A 14,238-nucleotide genomic window follows, 5' to 3' on the forward strand; every position below is an offset into this window, starting at 1 on the left:
TATTTGAGGAGGTGAGTGGAACTGGGGGTAGATGAAAGAGGGCTTTCATGTTGCACCTGGTGTATTTCTATACTGTTTAGAATGTTTTAAAGAAGAATGCATGCATATTTAATTTATGTAATTAATAAATAATACAAATTAGCCCAACAAGTGAGAAAAGGATTGGGGGTACAGCCCTAAAAGACACCTCCTTCATTTCCTATCTCTGAGCAGCTGTCTTCTTAGGAGCCTCTGGGAAGGAAGCCCCATGGTGTTCAGGAGGCACCCAGAGAACTCTACAGGTTTCTGAAGGACACGAACACAGGTATGCAAGCAGGTGGAGGGGCCACCAGAACCACCCGGCTAATGTCCTCAGTGCCCAGCGGGTGATGTGTTGGGGTGACGAGAGGTTGGGTGGATGGGCCATTCAAAGTGGTCATTACTGTACACGGAGACACACATTTCCATCCCCTTGGGGGGTAAGACATCTGTCTGTAACTACAAGACAAAGACTAGAGTAAAATTCCTCTTCCACAGACAAGTAGCGTCCTCTGGACTTAATCTAGATATGGATGTATTTGTTTGCTATGGAAAGGGAGACCAGCACTTTCTGCCAGCCCGCCCCTCTCCCTAAGCAGTGCCACTGACTGAGCCCCACTCCCCACTCACTGTGTAGGGGTAAGAACCTTGGCTTCCAGCTCTGCTTCCAGCATCTTGCTCCTTCCTTAAAGAGTAGAGATTGTGGGCTGGTGCCAGAGATACTCTGAGGACCTGGGCATGAGGGCTCCTAAGGCAGTGCCACACTGAACAGAGGCAGTAAGGGAGGCCCCCTCTGTTCCTGAAGACCAACAGTATGGGCACAGGGTGCTTCTAGGCTTCCAGGCTGACCTACCACACCCTGGAATAGCTTAGAGGCTTGAACAAGTACTGAAGCCTGGATCCTACCTCTGGTGATTCTGATCTAACTAGGCTGGGTTGCCCCAGCAGCAGAGGTTTTAAAAGCTCCACAGGTGTGTCTAATATGCAGCAGGGGTTGAGAGCCACCACCCCAAGTCAGATGATGACAACTTGTTCGGTGTGCCCCACAGCCCTCTCTCCCCCAGCACAAAGGCCCAGCTCCCGGGGCTGCTCACTGTCCCCAGCTTGTTTTCTCCTTCACAACCTTCCCCTGGACCCCACCTCACTGCCCCCAGGATCTGCCTGTAATGGATGTGCCAGAGCTGAGGGCAGCAGGCTGCTGATGGCCTGGCTCAAAGTCCATGCACTCCTGCCTCTGCCCTCAGGAGAGGCAAATGACTGCATCGGTCCCTAAGTCACAACCACCTGGTGCTCTTCAAAGCTCCCATTTTGCCGTAACTAACAGAGCATGGGTCCAAGTGATCGTCTTGGAAAATAAAATCACCAACCCATTTTTACTGGGTTTTTCTTACAGTTATATACGCATTTCCAGCAACTTATTAAAGGTCTACTCCTGATACTCTGAGCTCCCCACTTTGGTTAAATATCCACTAGACATTATAATTCCAATTTGGCTGCCCCAACATACTGAAGGCTGAGCATCCCCCTGGAAGCTGGCTGGAGTATGCACAAGGAACCCAAGCTCATCATTAGGAGGGTAAATATGCAGCTTTGAAAAGAGGAGAATAAGGGGCACCCGGGTGGCTCAGTCAGTTAAGCGCCGACTGGATTTCGGCTCAGGTCATGATCTCACGGTTTGCGAGTTTAAGCCCTGCACTGGGCTCCGTGCTGTCAGTGCAGAGCCTGCTTAGGATTCTCTATCCCTCTCTCTTTGCCCCTCCTCCTCCTCCTCCTCTCTCTCTCTCTCAAAATAAATAAACTTAAAAATACACAAATAAAAATTTTAAAATATATATGTATATGCACACATAACTTATATTTTACAACTGCACTGGTATAAAGATGAATATATTAATATTGTGAATTAAAACATTTTCTTTGACCCAAAAGTTTATTTTTTTCTAATTCTATAAGATATTGAGATATTTTTGTGGGGTGTTGTGCCTGATACATCAGTGGGCCCTGGGGGAAGGTGAGACCAGGGAGAGGGAGACACTTTGTAGAGTCACACAAGTCCTTCCCTGCACAGTTATTTATACCACAGCTGCAACTCTTGCACCTCCCTCTACGAGCAAGTCCGGGTCCCTCTATGAGCAAGGCCCGGCATCCCGGAAGCCCCAGGGGCAGCCCTCAGGGGACTCACAGTGGAGGAGGGGTGAGCCACAGACACATCACCAGACACTGGGCAGAAGACAGTGGCAGCAGGGAGGTGCTGAGTGCTCCAGGAGCACACAGGAAGGAAGGGTTACTTGCAGCTGGGGCAAGGACAAACTCAGGGATGACGTGGCTTTTCAGTGCGAGTCTGTCCCATGAAAGAGGTGTCTCACGGAGAGAGGTGCTCCCAGAGCAGAGGCATGATGGAAGCGGCACGGGCACTTCCATCGCACATGGAGGAGCTCGGCCTGGCCTGAGCATAAAGTAAGGATACAGGAGTTGGGGCAGACTCGGAAAGAAAGGCCAGACCACACGTCAGGACAAGTGTGCACAAGTGCAATGTCTGTGAGGCCCACTTGAATGGGACTGGTAGGCTCTGGGGACCACCGGGCACCGCAACCAGGAGTGATGAGAGCAGAGCCACGGTTTGGAAAGCTTCTGCCCAGCAGGACTCACCTGGGAGAGATCAGGAGGAGGAGTCTTGGTGAGAAGCACAGAGGGCCTGAGTGAGGTGGCGAGTGGACGTGGGTATGCACCACTAAGGCTGTGCAGAGGCTGGGAGAGGTGGGCAGTGCCAAACGGCCACTGGCCCAGTCACCAAGGCTTCACGGGGTTCGCTGGGGTGCAGGCAAGGAAGCTGGGGCTCAGTCCTGGGGTTGCCTAGGAAAGCTGAGCAAGTACTTACTCTCTGTTCCTAGCACTGGGGGAAGAGAGCTCTTGGGCCTCCGGGCTTTCATCTCCGGGGCCTTGGCATTCTCCCTGGCAGGAGCATCTGGAACAGAACAGGTAATGACGGACATTAGTTGGCTGCTGCCCAAGGAAATGAACAGAGGAGGTGTCTTAATAAAAATCCCACCCCAACCAAAATTACAGCACTCCCCCCCCCCCCGCCCCGTCTCCTCTTTCCACTCTGGGGGCCCTCCGTGTCTGCCGAGCAGACGGCGCCTGCCTCGGGCACCTTCCTCCACCGGAGCACCAAAGAAGGAGCGTGTGCGCACTCCACTGCGCCTTATAAATCAGGTGGAGAGAGCAGTCACCCAGGCAAGATGGATGGACAGGCTATGCTGGGAGCTATTATGCATTCCCCTGCATGGTAGGCACGGGCTGCCAGGAATCACATCACTGGCAGGGTTGGAGGAGCGGCGGCACCCCTGTGCTCACTTCTCTCCCATCTTTTCCCTTCACTGGGTCTTTACTCGCTAGCGCTAACTGCTCTGTATTTCCAAAAGCCTGCTCTGTATGGAGAGGTCTCTCCGACAGAAGAAAGAGGGGACAGGGTCCATGCCTCAGCTCATGGTCTGGAAGGGGCCTGCACCTTCTGATTTCCCAGACTTCTTTCTACAGTTGGTCACTGACAGACTTTAAGACCAGATGAAGGCCTCTGAGCAGGTAGCCGGCATGCCTCACCCCCTCTGGACTGAGCCTTGGACCCATTATGGGAGGCTGTGCACTCCTCCTCAAAGTGGGTCCAATGAAACCGAGCCTTCTGGGTGGACCTGAAATGGCAGGTGGATGAGTGCACAATGCCTTGGTCCTCTCTTCCACGTTCCCTATTCCATTTTAACGTCGAGTGTGGACATCACCACACTCTCTCCCTTGTTGGGGCAGAAGAGTAACATCACACTGGGCTGGGTGGTCAGAAAGGGCCTTACTGGGCCCCAAGGAGACTAGACTTCAGGAAGCTTTGGGGAAACCACCCAGGAACTCGGATAAGAAGGAGCTGGTTAACCAGCTATCACTGTGTTCCAGCATTTTCCCCACAAGGAATTCTCCTCAGGGATGTGCTGAGAGGGAGCCTCCCTGTCAGAGTCCCTTCCTGCCATTCATTTTCCGGCTCCTGAAGACAGGAAACTCAAAGGGAGGAAGGAGGGGGTGGGACTTTCCAGCTGAAGCTTGAACCACATTCCTGTGGCTTGGCTAGGGAGGAAGGGCCATCTTGCTGTCTTGCCTCCTAGATGGGGCAGTCCTAGCTGCTAACACATGCCCTCTCCCAGACTGGTTCCTGGGGCTTTGTGTGGTGGACACAGGTTGCACAGAACTAGGGCCTAGGGATGAACACTTCCCTAGCACACAGTCTCCTGATGCTCCCATCTGGATGCACTGCTCCTTCTAGATGACATTTGGGTCTCATTTCTGCTTCAGAAGGTGGATTGGCCCATATAAATCCTCCCACAAAGAGTCAAGCTTCCTAACCTAAAGCCTGCCCACTCTCAGTTCTAGCTGGGTATTTCAGGACAGGAGGCCCGGTGTGGGCATCGTCTAAGCTCACCGGCAGCTCCGAGGCACAAGGCCTCTGGGGCTATGGGGGCAACTCCCTACTGAAATCAGCCAAAGCTGTACACATGTAACTACAGGAATGGTTGAGCGTAGGCCTCATGAAGAGTTTCCTAGCAGTATATGGCAGGGAACAGTGCTGAGGGAACCAAGCTGGAAGCCCTACCCTGCCTCCACTATTCTCCTTCTGCCACATTCTATAAGAGCAAACAGAATCCTACATGGTGAGTCAGGGGTCCGTGCCTTCCGTCGCTGACACTGCCTGTGTCCTGTCTCCTCAGTGGCCACCCACACACCAGGTTCCATGTGGATACAGATGGAGAAGCAGAAAGTCCTGTGGGGAGGGGATGATTTCACTTCCTCACACTGGGTATTTTCCCCTGGCCTAATGGTCATTCTCAGCTACAGAAAAATCCTCAATATTTGTCAACTTGTGTGGTTCTCAGCATTGGCTGCCCATTAGAAGCAGCTGTACAATAGGTGTCTCACCCTGTAGATCCTGGTTTAATTGGTCTGGTTAGGGCCTGGGTGTCCATATTATCCAGAAGCTCCACAGATGACTTTCATATGTCACTCCCAGTCTGTGTGTGACACAGGCCGTGTGTGTGTGTGTGTGTATTTGTATGCACATGTGTGTACGTGCCTGTGTGTCTAAAGGTGGGCATGCAGTACATGGAGGGTCTCAGGGACTATTCTGAGAGACAGGAACACCTATCGTTGTATCTCTTGATGTCTGGGGACTAGGGTGCCATAAACCAGGGTATAGCAGTCTATGTTTCTTTCTTCCCTTCCTTCAAGACCTGATAGGCACCAATGACAATTTACAGGAAGGTACACTCCAAAGTGTGTTTGTTTTCCCCTTTTTTAAAGAAGAAGAAGAGACAGCCAAGAGTGTACAGAGCTCTGTGCTTCTTGGCTTGAATACTCTCTTTGCCCATCTTTCTTCTGGTGAGTTCTGGGGACATCACAGGAGAAAGGTGAAGAAGGATCGGGGTTGCTTTGTTTTTTTGTTTTTTGTTTTTTTTTAACTGGTGTGTAACTTGAGCCATAAGCAAGCCAGGGATGAGAGGCTGGTCTTCCTGGGTTCCTAAGGAAGGGAAACAAGGACGGAGATTCCTTCTCTCCTCGTGGGGTCGCATGGGCCTTTGCTTCTAAGCGGCATTAGAGTAGAGACCAGGGAGGAGGGTACCAGTTTTGGCTTTGTCATTAGCAATCTTGGGATCATGAGCAAATCATGTCAACTGCCCTGGGTCTCTATTTCCACACCCGTGCAAAGGAAAGTACACTTATTCCTTCTACCGTAGTGTTAAGATGCTCAAAGGAGAGAATGTATTCAGTAGTGCTCGGGAAAGGAGAAAAATGGTCATGTACCTATTAATTCATTCCTCCTGCTCACCACATTTCCTCAGCTCCCTCCCAGTCTGCTTTAAAATTCTCCACTTTCAAAAGCCCTGCCTGACCAGCCCCCACCCGCATGTTTCCCGCCTCCGCATCTGTATTCAGCTTTTGGGTGCTGGCTTTTACACTGACGTGTGAGTGCACTACCCTGTCATGTGCTTTGAGCTTTGTTTTTAGAAGTTCTGTGTACTTTATCTTTCCATCTGACCATGAGGAAAGGGGCTCAAGTTTCCCTTTCAAACCAGGCACACCTCCAGACTTGGAGCCCCCCCAGGGGTGGGACTGAGCCCCCACTTCCCTCAGTCCTCCTGCCCCATGGGGGCTGTGCCTGCGCCAGTAGCCACCGGCCCTCTGTGAGGGCTGCAGCAAGGGGTGGGCTGGAAGGACCACGTGCTTAATCAGAACCAGCTCTGTGTTCACATGGATGCCCAGGGGATAAAAATAATAGTAATACAAGACTAAGAGCAGCTTGTATTTTCTATTTTAATCAGTTTGTGATGAAATTGAACTCCATTTCTAGATCTCGGCCCCAGGGCTGGAGTCCATTGCTGGCCAGGTTGTGCCCCAAAAGAAGGATGGGAAGATGGAAATATAGGGAGGTGGGGGGCCTCTACATAGGGAGGAAAATGTGTCCTTATATGGACAATACCTCACCCCCATCCACTCCTGGGCTAGCTCTGGACCTGACCCTTCAGGGCAGCATTTTTGCTTCTGTCTTCCCCAGGAGGTTGGTTCCCTGAATTACAAGCTTAAGGCAGGGGGAGTGAGGTCTTGGGAGGCTTCTGGGGGTGGGAGAGGGTCAAGCGTCCAGGAGCTCCACCAGGGGGCAGAGGGGGTGGCCTCTCTCTGCCCGAGGGCAAGCAGCAAGCTGGCTCCATCAGAAGACCGGGTGCTCTAGTCAGGAAAAGAGCTCCTTGCTGGCTCTACTCTTTGGGGCCTATGAGTCCTTGGGCAAGTTCCCTGAACTTTTTTGAGCTGACCTTCACCAGGAAAACAGGAGTAACACCCCAACAGAGTAAATGAGATGTAAAGTAACAGTGGGCATTCACTGGGTTACTTAGCCCATGCCTGGCACGATGCTAAGTGCTTTGTCTACTTGTTTCACGTGGAACCGTATCATTTGCCAATATTCAACTGTCTTTGGCCTACTGGGGAAGCAGTTTTATTCAGTTCAATTGAATGCATGTTGGCTGCCTGTGGTGACATGACGGACAAACGTGAAAGTGGGAGCAGACTTGTGAATGTGGCAGGAAGAAGAGTGCATGGCTATCAGCTCAGGCACAGTCAGAGGTTCCTGATGGCCATGGGGGCAGTTAAGCATGGTAGTTAGGAGCCAAGGCTTGTGTTTAAATTCCCACCCAGTTAGTTATTAGCTTCATGGACTTCAGCAGGCCCCTCAGTCTCTATATGCCTCAGTTTGGGCTTTTTTACTATCGCTCCACTAAACCCCCTTGTCACAGCCACAAAACCCCTTTGAATTGCTAAAGCTGATGGTCTCAGGCTCATCCTGTTCTCAGCGGCAGCATCTGACACACTGATGTCATCATTCCTTCCTTATTCAAATGGCTGTCATTTGGCTTCTGGGGCACCCCTCTCCCCTGGATTTCTTCCTGTCCCACTGTGGCCATTCCCTCTTGGTCTCCTTCCCAGACCTCTGTCCTGCCCTACTCCTCCTCCTCCCTACTCCATCCACATCCACCTTAGGGACCTCATTCAGTCCCAGAACATTCAATGGCCTCTTATGTGGACAGCTCCCCATACCCTGCCTCCAACCCTGACCTCCTTACTCAACTCCAGATTCATCTAAATGCCTGCCTATGTGACATGCCCACCTGGACGTCTAACGGACATCTGACACTTCACAGGCACTTGATTGGCCCCTGCCCCTTACATGCCTATCTCAGAAGGTGATGCCACCATTGATCCATGCTCCCCCATGAAAACTAAGTCACTTTGACTTCCCCTTCTCTCCATCTCTTCTTCTTCTTCTTTTTTTTAATGTTTGTTTATTTTTGAGAGAGAGAGAGAGAGAGAGAGAGTGACAGAGCATGAGTCGGGGAGGGAGGGGCAGAGAGAGAAGGAGACACAGAATCTGAAGCTGTCAGCACAGAGTCCGACACAGGACCTGAACCCACAACCCTGAGATCATGACCTGAGCTGAAGTCAGACGCTTAACTAACTGAGCCACCCAAGTGCCCCTCTCTCTCTCCATTTCTAATGCATCAGCAAATCCTATCAGCTCTACTGTGAGAATAGATTATGAATCTCATCACCTCTTACCTCTTCTGTGGAGCCTAAGCTGACATCACCTTCTGCCTGGGCCATCACAGGAGGTCTCCCTGCTCTCCCTCTCATCCACACAGGGATTGGGTGACTCTGGTCACCAGGATCACCTGAGTGACCCTTCACCATATCTAGAGCTGGCCCACCACACTCAGACAGATCTGGCTGCTGGTACTCCTCACCTCGTTTCCCACCACTCTGTCCTGGCTCACAGCTCAGCCACCCTGGCCTTCCTACTCCCGGGAATGCCTCAGGTATAGCTTCTGCTCGGGCTTTGCTCTCACCAGTACCTCTTCCTTCTTACTTCGAGATTCCTTCACACTTCCTTCAGGCCTCTGTTCCAATGTCACTTCCTCATAGAGGCCTCACAGCCACCTTCTCTAAAAGTAACATCTTCCCCACACCCTACTTTGCTTCCTTCGTAGCACCTGGTATTGCCTGAGATTACACTACTTGTTTCACGTGGAACCGTATCATTTGCCAATATTCTGTTCATCTATGTTACTGTTTCCCCCTCACAAGAATGTAAAGTTCCCGATAACAGGACCTTCTGTTTTGTTCACTGCTTTTAACCCAGCCCCAAGAGCAGTGCCTGGCACAGAGTGGGATGAATGACCACAGGATGCCCGCTGGAACATCACCTCTTACCACACAAATGTACGACCCTCCATGGCCATGAAGCCCTTGATCTCACTGGTAGCTGTGGCCAGGGTGGCTGGGGGAGGGTGGCCTAAGCTGCCCTGTCTTGGGATTTGGGCCTACAAAGGGTTTTGTTTCCCTACCTCTCACCTGGAGTGAGAGGGAATGGGTCACTCAGGCCAGGTGAGCAGAGGACTCCCCGGTAGGAAGGGCTGTTACTAAGGCAGCCCTGGATCTCTCGGACAGTGGATACTGCCATGCTATTCACTAGACAGAGACGCCATACCAAGTCATGGAAAGGGTAGGCTGTAGAACTGACACACCCAGGTGTGAGCCCTGTCAGGGTAAATCCTGTTCTAACTCCCTGCGCAGGGTGGCTCCAAGGGCAAGAGCTTTGGGATCAGAGACATCCAGAGAGTCTGCATCTCCTGTGTACTGTCTGCATGACCTGGGGAGGATGCTGACCCTCGCCGAGCCTCTGTTTTCCCACCGAGAGATACCCTGCCCAACTGTTGTATGAGCTAAAAATGCACAAGAGCCTCTAGCCAGAGCAAACCTTGAAGGTCAGCTTTGTCCCCCTGGAAGAGTTCAGGCTTCAGGTGCTTTCTGGGGTACAAGGTTGACACTGGCCCTTCTGCTGCACTTGGAAGGAACAGGGGTGTGACCAGATCAAGAAAGTGCACGAGAGCACCCTTTTTCTTAGGGAAAAGACACACAGCATGATGATAATGGCCAGATGTGCTCAGTTATAAAAGCTACCTCCCTTTGTCTTTACTCTAAGTGGGAAAAAACAGGAATGTGGCTAATACAGAGTGGCCAATGAGCCAAAGTCATTTTCATGAGATCCTGAAATATATCATTATATTGGCCACAGATATGGTCTTCATGGTATTTGGCACAGGCTGTGTGACTGATAGCTAGTGACTGTCAGGGGGTAGGGCCAGCTCATGTCAGCATGAGCTATAGTGGAGAGGAATCTCACTGCCCCTTGGGAAGGAGGGACACAGTCCTATCGGGAGGTTAAGCAGGCAGCTGCAGATGGAGAGAGAAATCAGGAGACCCCACGCGATGAACGAACTTGCAAATTCAGTAACAGTCCCTTCTTAGGGCAAGTTTGATTAAAAACTATGGGGGCTCTCTTCAGAAAAATGCTCTGATTTAAAAGCACACAAAATTCTGCCTATAATTTCAAAGAGTCCACGGACTCCCTGGGATCTTTCAGTTAGGTACCACTGCCTTGGGGAGAGCCGGGAGCACCAGGGGATGGAAGGAGGACAGGAAAGCAGCTGGGCTGAGGGGAGCACAGGAGGGGAAACGGTGAGGCAAGGTGGCAGGGGAGCAGTTAGGGAAACTGCAGTTCTTTGTGAAGAGGTGGCTCATGACTGAGAAATAAAACTCCATGTGGCAGGAAGGCCACCCACTTGCAGGACACTAATATATCTCCAAGTCTAGCAACAGGGAAAAGAGTGGGTGTGAAGGGGCTGCCCTTTTTCTCTTTGAAAAACAAAACCAATTAACTGAGAGTCAGTCCTGTTATCTCAGCTGGTCTCCCTTTGACCTCTTTGCTAGCTCTTCTCCTAAGACCCAGATCTCAGTCAGCAGCCCCAAGGCCAAACTAGAGATAAGTAATGGTGATCAAGATTAGTAGAGAGTGGGGATCCTGGGTGGCTCCTTCGGTTATGCCTCCTTCGGCTCAGGTCATGATCTCATAGCTTGTGAGTTCGAGCCCCACATCGGGCTCTGTGGCGCCTGACAACTCAGAGCCTGGAGCCTGCTTCGGATTCTGTGTCCCTCTCTCACTCTGCCCCTCCCTGCTCATTCTCTTTCTCTCTCTCTCCCAAGAATGAAACACTAAAAAAAAAAAAAAAAAAAAAAAAAAAAAAAAGATTAGCAGAGAGTACAAGGTAATCTAGTAGAAGGAAGCCAACTTATGGGTAAAAAAGTCCCATATGTTGCTGAATGAATTCCCCAAACCTTAAAAACAAAACAAAACAAAAAAAAAAAAAACAAATGTATTCTATAGGGAAAAAGAAATTTTTATTTTGAAAACTAAGTTTGGTTTTCAAAATAAAACATTTGCTGTTTCTCAAAAAGGTGCTGACATTTCACAGATAAGGAGAATGAATTGCTGTCCCACCTTCAGCTAGCCCTGTAAATAGGACCCAAAGAATCCAGGGATCCCCAAAGCAGCTATTAGCAGGCGGGGCTTCCTTCTAGATTGGTTGGGTCTAGCATGCTTCTCAAGTGTGGGCTGTTTGGAGGCAAGTTCCCAGAAACACTTTTTTTTTTTTTTTCTGTAAACTGCAGCACCTGTAGGGAAAGCAGCAGGAAACGTGACCTGGGCAGGTGACAGCCCAGGTCACACACCACAGAGTACCTGGCGGCAGCAGCCTCTACCCAGAGCCTCAAAACATGGGTTTCAAGCCCATGGCTCTGAACTGACCCATCAAATCCACTCCTTGGACCCAGAGCCCCAGTGACAGATACATTCACAGAACTCCTCCGGGGAGACACACACACAATAGTCTTCCATTTCAGCTTTACTGCCGGCTATTGACAATTTAAGCTGTTTTGCCATTGTGTGTATATGTTTTTTAACTTTTCTTTTCAGCGCTCTTTTTTCTTTTATTATTTTTGTTAAAGTTAAAAAAAAAACTTTTTTTAAATGTTTATTTACTTTTAAGAGAAAGAGAGAGAGAGACAGAGACATGAGCAGGGGAGGGGCAGAGAGAGAGGGAGACAGAGTCCAAAGCAGGCTCCAGGCTCTGAGCCGTCAGCACAGAGCCTGAAGTGGGGCTCGAACCCACAACTGTGAGATCATACCTGAGCTAAAGTCAGACGCCTGACTGACTGAGCCACCTCAACATTCTTTTTCTTAAAAAAAAAAACAAAAAACAAAAGACAAGACTTTCTTTTCTTCCATTCCTAATATATCACGGATCTCAGTGTTTATGATCAAGAAATCAGATTATAAAGCCGAGAATGGGGACAAAGGTTCTACATCTTGTGGAATGGCAGGGAAACAGGTCAGGACTTTATACCCCAAGTGATCATATTCAGGAGTCAGAAGAGCAACAAAGTTGTCTTTGAGTTGCCTTATTTGGACACCAGTTTTTCACGTGTCACTAAGAGTTACTAACCAGGCATTTCAAGAGCAAGAAATTATTTCCCCCACACAACCTTTTCAGACAGTTCCAGGCAAGTATCAAAAAAGAAGAAAGCACTCTGGATTGTGAATCCCACTACAGCATTCTGGCTCTAGCTTGGCCCTCAACAGACCAGGAAACCTCATGTAGGACATGTTCCTTCTCAATGGCCTTGGTTTTCTACTCTTCAAAATGAGGGTGGTTGCCTAGACCATCCCAAGGTCTGTTCTACTTCTAAGGCTCTAATTCTAAACTTCACAAAGAAGAGAGAAAGAAGAGTCACAAACACACAGCCTGCACTTCTTTAGGATAAATCTCAACCCCTCACAGCCTGGCCTCCCCCTTTCCTCACTCAGAAACTCCACTCAGAGGGAGCGGAGTGGCTCAGGAGGTTAAGCGTCCGACTTTGGCTCAGGTCATGATCTCACGGTTCATGGGTTCCAGCCCCATGTCGGGCTCTGTGCTGACGGCCTGAACCTGGAGCCTGTTTCGGATTCTGTGTGTCCCTCTCTCTCTGCCCCTCCCCGCTTGTGCTCTCTCTCTCTCTCTTTTTCAAAAATAAATAAACATTAAAAAAAAAATGAAACTCCACTCAGACCAGGCAGCCCTCTGCCCCCACGTTTCTTCCTCTCCCTCTGCTGTATTACAATTACTTTCTCTTCTTGCAGAGGGCTTCTCCCCTCTACCCAAAGATGCAGCCCCAACTCACCTCCTCAGGGAAGTATCCCCACATGGACCCCGCTCTACTCCGTCCTCACCTCACCACGGGTCTGACCTGCCAGCACTGACACTTGTCTGCTGCAGCTTGTAAAATACTATGTAGTCATTTTCCTGTGGGTGTGTCTTTTCTCCTCCAGCCCAGTGCCTGGTTTCCCCGCTCAGCAAGCTTCTGCATCTGGGGGTCAGGACTGGGGACAGGGCGGGGACAATAAGGTGAGCGGCCCCTCCTCTCAGCCAGGGGCAGGGCTGCAAGGTCACATAGGGCCATCAAGTAGAGCTGCCATTTTCCTTTCTGGCTCATTTTGTGCAAAAGATGGCTTGATACCCACAAAACAAATGCCTCAGGTAGGGATGGCAGTCTTGGATGCAGTTCTGTTTAGGTATGGTTGGCCAGGGAAGGGCTGAGAAGGGGGACTACTTTGTGTGGCAGTGATGGGTGGGCACGACCTACCATCCACGGTGACTTGGCAGGAGCACTCAGCCTGGCCGGCGCCATTCTTGGCTATGCACTTGTATACGCCTCTGTCTTCGGGCAATGCCTTCTCGATGGAGACAGAGCACAGTGAGCCTAGGAAGGAAGAGGAAGAACCATTGAGTGGACCCAGTATAAGCCCAATACCTGCCCTGGGACCTGGGACATGGCAGGTGAATGTTATTCACATGGATAGCCACTGGGAGCCCAGAAGTCAGACGTCCTGTGGGAACCAACCCTCTCTCCCTACCAAGGGTCAGGGTAGTTTTTTCTGATAAGCCAGGTCCAAAATAACTGATCCCTAAGTATATTTCCTCCTGGTACTCTCTTCCCAAATTCCAGCAAGCTCTCTTATAGGGACATAATGGAAAGGCACAGAAGAAGAGAGCAAAATAATATCAGCTTTTGGAGAGCATCCAATACAATAGAAGGAGCAGAGGGACCCTGGACCTGCACCCTGGCATGTCACCAAGAGAGATAAGTAGTAGCCAGGCACAGGTTTATAGACCCATGTTAGGAACAGTGGCAGGTGAGGAGGCTCCGCCCAGCATATAGCAATTATTTATCCTGGGAATCTTAGAAAAGGGAGTCCTGAACAAAGAGGTGGGTGAGAGAGGCAGGGGTCCCTGTTGAGCAGGAACACTGACCTGTGGGAAGGTCTGCTGGGAGAAGGAGGGAACTATAGCCTGGGACCCTGGAGCTAGCTTCTCAGGAATAGTATCTGAGCTGAGAAGCACGGCCAACGAGGGGCACTGGGCTGGGAGAGGGGCACTTTGGGGCATCTCCCTTCAGTGCAAGGTCTTTTGGTGACCTCCGAGAGGGGTAGAGTCTCTCCACCCCAGCAACCTCTTCTGGCCTGGTTAGGGAAAGGAGAAGCCACGCTGGGCACACACAGGAATCGGGGGTCTGGTCCCTGCCCACCCTAGCTCTCTCACCCCAGAGCTGGCTACTTCCCTGGAGTTCCCCCCTTGGGGGATTTCCCTCAGGATGTGGGGAGAGGTCAGCTGAGGGCTGGGACTGCTGGGCCAGGCAGGAGGGCAGTGGCACTGTAGTTCCTGCCTTCAGACACACAAACAAGTCAACAGCATGGCGTCC

General features: G+C 50.6%; 1 protein-coding gene across 7 annotated transcripts in view; it reads right to left on the minus strand.

The window, feature by feature from the left end:
• The window catches only part of MYLK (myosin light chain kinase), a 278,996-nt gene that overhangs the window by 64,307 nt on the left and 200,451 nt on the right, over positions 1-14,238 (minus strand). For 5 of the 7 annotated variants that reach the window (XM_042903128.1, XM_042903127.1, XM_042903126.1 and 2 more), the window contains 2 exons: positions 13,123-13,239; positions 2,897-2,983 (listed from right to left, as the gene is read on the minus strand). In XM_042903128.1, the coding sequence (XP_042759062.1) occupies positions 2,897-2,983; positions 13,123-13,239 (204 nt within the window). Of the gene's footprint in view, positions 1-2,667; positions 2,861-2,896; positions 2,984-12,660; positions 12,772-13,122; positions 13,240-14,238 lie in introns of those variants that run through there. The other 2 variants (XM_042903130.1, XM_042903131.1) reach the window with 2 other exon arrangements.

The sequence above is a fragment of the Panthera leo genome, chromosome C2, assembly GCF_018350215.1.
Source record: "Panthera leo isolate Ple1 chromosome C2, P.leo_Ple1_pat1.1, whole genome shotgun sequence".
Taxonomy (NCBI): Eukaryota; Metazoa; Chordata; class Mammalia; order Carnivora; family Felidae; genus Panthera; species Panthera leo.